This window comes from Tachysurus vachellii, chromosome 12 (genome assembly GCF_030014155.1).
Source record: "Tachysurus vachellii isolate PV-2020 chromosome 12, HZAU_Pvac_v1, whole genome shotgun sequence".
Lineage (NCBI taxonomy): Eukaryota > Metazoa > Chordata > Actinopteri > Siluriformes > Bagridae > Tachysurus > Tachysurus vachellii.
Window position 1 is genome coordinate 14,700,574 of NC_083471.1, and position 8,962 is coordinate 14,709,535.

The following is an 8,962-nucleotide window of genomic DNA, read 5'->3' on the forward strand; positions in this document are numbered from 1 at the left end:
ATCAGACTCATGAGTAATTGATTATGCTCAGAATAGTAGCACGCTCTCTATTATCAAACTAATGAGAATTCATTAAAAAGTCATTGACCGTGTTGGTTTAAAAGCCCATGCCCCCCTTTTACTTTTTCTCAGGCATCTGAATGTCCAACCATCATCCTCCGAATCTGCCTGATATCTTTCCTCAGCTCTCCTTTGTCAAGTTTGGCCTTGGTGTCAGCAATGTTTTTCAGGGAAGCGATGGCATCGTGGACCGATTGGAAACCTGTGTGTCACATCATACACACAAATATATAAAGTGCTAAAGGGCCCTCTCCTAAAAACACTTGTAAAACTGCTTGTGTGTCAGTGTGTGTCTTGTGTCTGGAGTCTCATCTATAATTCATTACTATCCCTGAGCCTGCTTCAGCAGTGAGATTGAGTGAGAGCCTTTTGCAGCTACCAGCTGAATGATTACTTGTCAAGCTCTTTGAGTCTGCTCATATTTACTGGTGTTGATGTGAATATTTCAGGTCAAGTGTTTGGAGCTTTCTAGGGAAATACTACCGCTATGGTTACTAGCACTTTAGGTGAATGAGCTGGAAATTGCTAGTGAATAGAAAGTTACAGGTAAGAAACAGTCTAATGGGCTGCATGAAAGTTAGAAATGTAACTTGACACATGCATCACATCACTGTCTGGCACACACATTGATTAGCTGTGCACTTTTAGGTTGAACTCTCTGCAAGAGCTGCTGAAGGAGTAAATAATTTATTAACCCATTGAAATGATATACCTGTTTGACTTTTGAATTGGCTTTGTGTGTCTTTTTTAGGTTGAAAATCTATAACAATGTGTTACAAAAAAATCTTTAAAACTACCCCCACATCCAGGAGGCTCTCTCTATTGCATAAAGCAAGACTGTTACTAAATCATGTTAAGAAAGATATTAGATACTACATTTTTACCCAAATAGATCACTTACAGTATTACTAGCATGTCAAACATTTGAAAATGATCAGTTCCCTTTGCTCTGTACCAGATCACCTGACTCACCTGACTGATACTCCTCCCTCATCTGCTCCAGTTCGGCTTGGAAGCTGGTCTCCATAGCCTGAAATCTGGTATTAATTTTGCTCTCTGTTTGCTTTGCATGATCTACAGAACACTCCTTTTCCAACTGTTCCTCCACATGGCCAAGGTGAGCAGAAATGAGATGTACTTGTGCTTTTAGCTTTTCCTCCACCTCCACCTCCACACACACACACACACATATACATGGCATTATTAAATTATGAAACTGTGGTCAAGTCAAATATAATGCCAGAAATTCAGTGCTTCCCACCTAAGCTCTTTCCTATACTTTCAAATTCTCCATTTTTTTCTCTCAAGCTAGCAAATTTCTTTCTCTTAGAGTTCTAGAGTCACTTCTCATAGTTATTGTAATCCTTTCTATATTTACAATGATAGCAGGGTTTCAGTACCTGCTGGGATATATGTGTTAGCAAACTTTTAATGATAAAATGTAGTAATGATATGTGATGATAATTAGTGATGTTTATTTTTTTCAATTTACATCAGATTATTTGCTGTTCACAAATATCTTAAAGTACTTAATGTACATTATTAAGGTACTTTAATTTGGAGGAGCTAAGCAGAACAGAATTACCAATGTCTGTAAGAAAAACACACTGAATGTTATGAAAAAGCTGATTTCTGTATGGCTCAGACTGTTGATTCATCCGTTACAGTAGTGTCAGTAATGAAATACCACCTAGAGCTCCATTTTTGTTACATTTCTCAGCAACAACTGATAAGACATGTTTAATACACTCGAAGATGTAATGAACATGAACAAAATGATTTTTTTATTTTGTCATCATTTCCCCACAAGTCCCTAGAAACTAAAATTCGATAGTCTAAGAACACATTGTCCAATCAACGTCCAAAATGGACAAATGACCATAAGTTTTTTTTTTTTTTTTTTTTTTTTTTAATGCAGCAATGTAATAGCTGTCACCTACTATAAGTGACATCCTGAGACCTTGTGATATAATTCAATGCTCAGCAGTAAAGGTTTCCCTGTCAAGCAACTGATAGACATTAAGTTTTAGTTCTGAAATCCAGTTATCACTACAGGGCTTGCTTATCTTGTTTAATCTGAACACAAACACACAGAATTTACCATTCTGTCCTGCAGCAGTGTGTGCAGCTGTTGCCTGTTTTCCGTTTGTGTTTTGGCCATGTTGCTCAGCTGCACTTCTGTCCATTTCTTGATATTAGCTGCTTCTTCCTCCAACTTCCTCAGTCCGCTGGATGTCCTACACAATCACAGCATCATAACTCACTCAGATACAAATTAGCATTAGTAGTGTTATATGGCAGTAAAGCAGCACAAAGTGGATAGTTTAATAACAGATGAGTGCAAATCAAAAGAGCAAAGGTTCAAAATGGTAAAATGCTTCCCTCTGAGATTACTTCTAATTATTTTTGAATTAGTGGTTGAACTGTGGTTCACTTTTATCAGCAACCCTGTCTTATTGGCCTTTAAATTGGTTTGTTTCCTTTCAGTGCAGATGTTATTATCTTAAAATGACCACAAACCCTCCTCACGTCTTCTTGATGCACCCTGCAAGTTTTTGTTACAATTAACAGATGCTTTTATCCAAAGCGACTTACAAATGAAGAAATACAAAGTGATATATCAAGCAAAGGAAAAAATAAGTAGTGCTACCAGACAATATTCCTTATTAATTCATTTATTTATTATCTCTAAATAAACTAATTATTGGCACTCCACATGAAAGGGAGCAAAAAACAATTCTATGATATTTTACAAAAAAATTGGATAATAATTTGCAGAAAGGAGGACACATGTGCATACTGCCTACAAGGCTTCATCCAATACTAACTGTAAATATGCAAACCATTTTATACTCAACAACTTTATGTGCTCATTAATGGTAATATAATAACTTCATAAATTTATGCTCACTTTTATTAAGTGGGCAAATAAATCTGGAGTGAACTCTTAACTATTCTGTGAATATAAATAAAATTACCTCACCTTATTTCAAACTGTTGGATGTCCCTCTTTATTTCTCTTGTAGTATTCTTCTGTGACACAATCTGCTCTGACTGTGCTGTCTCCAACTGTGCCAAAGACTCTGAAATCTAATAAGGGAGATGACAGAAGAATCTGATATTTAAGAATGGATTAGAAAATGTCATCTTGTGTCTCACTTTGTTGCACTGACTGTCCGATGCTTTAATGCACAGTATTTCTTTTACTTAAAACTCCTGACAGTGTGCATCGGGGCTGGAATCCCTCAGTGTCTGTCATAGAACATATAGAACATAATGGGCAGTTTTACTCTCATGCGAGTGGCAATCAGTGACTGTCAGACACAAAGTTTTCAGGACAAAGAAAAAAGCAATGCTGATTAATTTTAGAGCATATTGGATGACACATGATGCTGTGTGACTAATGCACAGTATACATTCTGCTTCAATGCATACAAGTACTATAGTTTCTATTTAGTATTTTAGTATATATTAGAAAAATGTACAAATTACAAAATGGAGCAAACACAATTAAAAATAATTAGATTAGATTCATCAGGAGTGTCTACAGGAACAAGAGATTAATCAGAATTCCTTTGAGAGCTAGAAGCATTGATAAATAACAGTCTTGACCTCTAGTAGGGCTCAATAAATCCATCCCTGTATCTAATCAGTTCCACATTTTAAACGGAACTGAGCTACACATCTTTCCAGGTATGGTGCTGGAAATCTACAGCTCTCTTGATTTCTCTGTTTGTTGTGACATGATGTGTGGTTGTTTCCGGCTTTCACTGATTTGATCCCCTTTCATTTTCAGTTACCTTTATGGCACCTTGGGAGTGCTCTATTGATTTAACGCATTTACATCATAATGATTTACTGTTTGGTACTGACATCTGCATGCGATACTGCAAATGAGCTTTTTGAAAGGAGAATGAGAGCAAAGCAGTTATCCAATGGAAATTGGACCATGCCTTAGATCAGAGGCAGTTATAACTCACATAGATCAAAAATTATATATGCTTTGTATGCATTCACATAGATGTGGTATAAGTAGCTGTATATATGGGGCTCTCTTATAAATCAGGATTTTTTACTGTATATGTACAGGTCTTTATTTTGTTTGTTTTTGTTTTGAAGACTTTTGGATTTGAGATCCAAAGTTTGGATTTCCTGATATTTACATGGAGATATGTAGATGGAACATGCGGCTTGAGGGTGTTTCTTCTTTCCCAGGTTTGCCCTGTTAGATTGATTGTTTAAAAAAATCTCTGGCTTTCACTTGTGAAGACTGCACTTGACAGAATCATTGTAAGAGCTGTAAGGAAAATGCCAAAAGCAACAGCTTTATCATTTGCAAAAAGCTGCTGCAGATTCTATCAGACTGTTGTGGTGAGTGCCCACTTCTATGCAGCTGTGTGCTGGGGAGGCAGCATCACAAAGAAGGATGTGGTCAATGCTGACATTCCTTACTGTTCTGACCAATACTGCACTACAGTATGTATACAATGCACCTTAACACCCAGATTTGCACAGAAGTTTTAACTTAAATTTCAATGTATTACTTTTTAATTTTTTAGATTTAGATATAGATTTAGGTCTGGATTTGCAAAAATGTGTTAAATGTATTACTAATTATATTTATTACTTTTAAATTAGACTAGTTTGTGAATACTAAAAAATTAAGTATTTTATATACTGCTGAAATTTGTGTATTTCCCACTGGGATGAATAAAGCATCCATCCATCCATCCATCATTATTTTGAGTTTAAACACAAATGCCTTATAGCAAAAATGATAGAATCTGCGTTATCATTCCAATACTTTTGGAGGGCACGGTATGTAGAAATAGATGAACCAGTGTGTTTTAAGTTTCACACATTCTTTAACATAGTGTTAACCAAAAATATTTGGACCCTTCACTATCCTCTTCCACACCCTAAACCAGGTTAGCAAAGAATATATTAGTTTTACATTTGTACATATAGATGTATGATTTCAGTCCCAATCAGCCCCAAAGCATCAATGATGGAAGATCAACATAATACCATATGTTGGTATCGAGTGTTTTTTCTTGTATGCAATTTTTAATGCTAATGGTATTCAGGGCCATAAAAACCTTCCTTTCATCTTATCACAAATTTTGGACATCAGGGGACAAATTTCAGGTACTGCATTTTGTAGTCCAGTCTCTATTTTTCCATGCAGTCTGTCCATACTGCTATTTTACCTTCATGTTAATCATTGTCTCTTAACTCCACTGATCTCTGTTCACGCTAACATAGTAAACATTTTGATGCCTGGTATCAAATCCAAAGAAAGGCACACTCAGCTAGTTAGGTTTTACACAGCTTTCGGCAGACTGGATTCATTTACTGTTGTTATACTGGCTCCTAACATAAGGCAGTTTACAATCAATTTTAAATGAACCTCAAATATTATTAATTTATAATATCTCACCTTGAGGTCCAAGTCTCTGAGCCGGATCTCAATTGCAGAGCGCATTTTAGTGACTGTCTGCTGGAGCTTCAAGATTTCCTGTCCTCCAGCAGTGACATCTCTAGAGAGCTGGGCTATGGTGGCATCACACCTAGTAGCACAAAAATAGCTTTAAGTGAATGCTTTCAATAGACCTAGCATGTCATTTTTTGAGGATTTCATAACACTAGGGTTAAATTTGTGCATATCACTGCCCATACACATAAGAATATTGGTATTTAGCACAAGTGCATACACACAGTTGTAAGTAATAGTCAGTCATAAATGCCACATATTCTAAATTTTGTGCACAATCACACTAATTTGCATTCTCACTCGATGTCCATGCCTGACCTCACTAATGCTCTGAATAGGAGCAAATTCTTACAGCCACACTCCAAGTTCTAGTCTAGCCTTTTCAAAACATTGAAGGCTGTTATAGCAGCAAAACCAGGATCAGCTCATCTTTTGGAATGAGAGGTTCAACAAGCATACATCGCTGTAATGGTCAGTAATGTCCACAAATAGTGTGAGAAGAAATTATTTGATCCCATGATGATTTTGTACTTTTGCCCACTGATAAAGAAATGATCAGTCTGTAATTTTAACAGTGAGAGACAGAATAACAACAAAAATTCCAGAAAAATGCATTTTGAGCCACTCCTTTGTGGCCTTGGCCATTTGTTTTGGTTCATTGACATGCTGGAATACCCTTCCACGACCCGGTTTCAATGCCCTGGCTGAGGGGAAGGAGGTTTTCACCCAAGATTTGACAGTACATGGCCCTGTCCATCGTCCCTTTGATGCCTCCATGTTTGATGATGGGAATGGTGTTCTTGGGGTCATAGGTAGCATTTCTCCATCATTGACAAGATCCCGTGTAGTTCTGGGCTGATTCATCACCGCTCTCATGATCATTGAAACTCCACAAGGTGAGATCTTGCATAGAGCCCCAGACCGAGGGAGATTGACAGTTATTTTGTGTTTGTTCCATTTGCGAATATTCGCACCACAACTGTTGCCACCTTACCAAGTTGCTTGGCGAATGATTGATTGCTTCTGTGGACAGGTGTCTTATATACAGGTAAGTAGCTGAGATTTAAGAGAGCGCTCCTATTCTCAGCTCGTTACCTGTATGAAAGACACCTGGGAGCCAGAAATCTTGCTGAATGATAGGGGATAAAATACTTATTTTACTCATTAAAATGCAAATCAATTTCTAACTTTTTGGAAATACATTTTTCTGGATTTTTTCATTGTTATTCTGTCTCTCACTGTTAAGACAAATAAATTCAGTTGTCAAAGCTTGCTTTTTTCAGCTGCATCTGCTTTCTAAAGCTAAGCCTTTTCTTTCTTTTAAAGATTTTTAAAAAGTAATTCACGTTTGTATTTCATCTAGGCTGGACTACTGTAACTCGCTTTATTTTGGGATCATCCAGACAGCTTTTTATCCCGCTTGCAGCTTGTCCAAAATGCTGCGGCTCGACTCTTGCGTGGGGTAAAAAATAGGGAGCATACTACTCCTATTTTACACTCAATACATTGGTTGCCTGTTTGTTTTAGAGTGGATTTTAAAATTTTGCTCCTCGTTTATAAATCTCTGAATGGTTTGCCCCCCCTTATCTCAGTGAGTTACTGACTGAGTATCAACCCACTAGATCCCTTTGGTCTTCCAACCAGGATCTATTGTTTACCCCAAAGTCGAGGCTTAAGTGCAGGGGAGATCGTGCTTTCTGTATTGCTGATCCTAGGCTCTGGAACAACTTGCCACTGTCCATTAGACAAGCCTCTTCTCTTAATATTTTTAAGTCCAGGCTAAAGACATTTTTATTTTCAAAAGCGTATGGCTGATGGGATATTTGTACGATTTTATAATTTTTATAAGTTTGTTTGTTGTGTGTTTTTCTGTTTTTAATGACCTAATGGAATGCACATTGGTCGACGGAAGTTGTAATTAATTGTGCTATATAAATAAATTGTCATTGTCATTGTCAAAATAAACCAACTAATAAAATTATAGACTGATCCTTACTTTGTCAGTTGGCAAATGTACAAAATCAGCAGTGCATCAAATATTTTTTTCCTCACTGTACTTTACAACGTACATTATTAGTGTGTATTGTCTGTGACGGTTGACATTAATATTTTACTTTATAAACAAATTTTTTTTTGATACCTGGCCACTCTACCACGAAGATCTCCAACCACAGCCAAGTTCTTGTGATCCAGACTTTGAACTGCAAAAGTTGTCCCTGATGCTATATTGTCTCTCTGAACAATCTGAGCCTCCAGGACCTAGGAGTAACAGATAATGTTATTAAAAAGTAAACTTACTGGCTATACATTTTTAGAGGCCACTTTGCTAAATAAATTGGTTTGGAAGTAATTTCAGTCATTTTGCAACCAATGATGCATAGACACTGATTGATTTATTTATTTTTAATTGTCTTAGATAAATAAAAATAAGAGTGAGAAATTGTGACCCATGAGGTTCTCTCCTCTAAATGATCAATGTCCAATTTCTTAATTAATTCTTAAGAAAGTGAATATACACTCACTCAAATTTTACATTAACTGTCAGTATGAAATTGTATACCTGAATGTCCTTGCTGAGCTGTTTGACAATATTTGTTATAATATGTATGTGACTTTCTAGAAGTTTCCTTGCAGATGCCTCCATTAAAACAGATCCCTGGGTAGCATGCAGACTGTTGACTACATCCTCTTTGATCCTGAAGGCTTTCTCTAGCAAAGTGGAAAGGGATTGCTCTGGTCTGCTCATCTCCATATATACTGGCCTTTGTGAACAGAGAAAATATACTTTATTAATATAATTTACAATGGAGAATTTAAAATCTTGGTTCAATATGATGGATATTTATTGAGAGGGAAACTTTGAGGATAGAGGTCAAGTCAAGTCAAGTCAAGAAGCTTTTATTGTCATTTCAACCATACAATATATATCTGTTGCAGTACATAGTGAAATGAGACAACGTTTCTCCAGGAACATGGTGCTACATAAAACAAAGACAGAGCTATAAGGACTTAGTAAGTAGTCCTAGATACATAAAGTGCATCTGTACAAACTGGTGCAAACAGTGCAGGACCAGACAGACAAGACAGTGGAGGACAATACAAACAAGACAGACAAGACAATGCAGACAAAAGGTTACAAGACTACACAAAATACAAAAAAGACCGTACACAAAAGACAGTAAATAAAAACTTAAAAAAAAACGTAAATAGAACCGTATTGAATCCGGAGAGGCCGCTGCATGCTACTACCACTGCGCCGCCACCTCTTGTGGAAAGAAAGAAAGAAAGAAAGTAAGAAAGAAAGAAAGAAAGAAAGAAAGAAAAAGGCAGGCAGACAGACAGACAGACAGACAGGCAGAGAGACAGGCAGACAGACAGATAGATAGATAGATAGATAGATAGATAGAT

At 36.6% G+C, this 8,962-nt stretch overlaps 1 protein-coding gene across 1 annotated transcript; it reads right to left on the bottom strand.

Moving 5' to 3' along the window:
• Window positions 1-43: 43 nt before the first annotated feature.
• fam81b (family with sequence similarity 81 member B) lies at window positions 44-8,309 on the bottom strand. The gene is made up of 7 exons (XM_060884233.1): window positions 8,115-8,309; window positions 7,695-7,813; window positions 5,501-5,630; window positions 3,044-3,150; window positions 2,162-2,297; window positions 1,033-1,228; window positions 44-262 (listed from the first exon to the last, which is right to left on the bottom strand). Exons 1-7 carry the CDS (start codon window positions 8,304-8,306, stop codon window positions 129-131), a joined length of 1,014 nt encoding a protein of 337 aa, XP_060740216.1. The 5' UTR covers window positions 8,307-8,309; the 3' UTR covers window positions 44-128.
• Window positions 8,310-8,962: the final 653 nt, after the last annotated feature.

Coding starts and splice junctions, on each gene's coding strand:
- fam81b (XM_060884233.1), bottom strand. CDS start 8,306: ATGGAGATGAGCAGACCAGAGCAATCCCTTTCCACTTTGCTAGAGAAA. Junction 5,631..7,694: donor CTTCGTGGTAGAGTGGCCAG/GTATCAAAAAAA, acceptor TTGTGCTACTAG/GTGTGATGCCACCATAGCCC. Junction 263..1,032: donor GAGGGAGGAGTATCAGTCAG/GTGAGTCAGGTG, acceptor TGTGACACACAG/GTTTCCAATCGGTCCACGAT.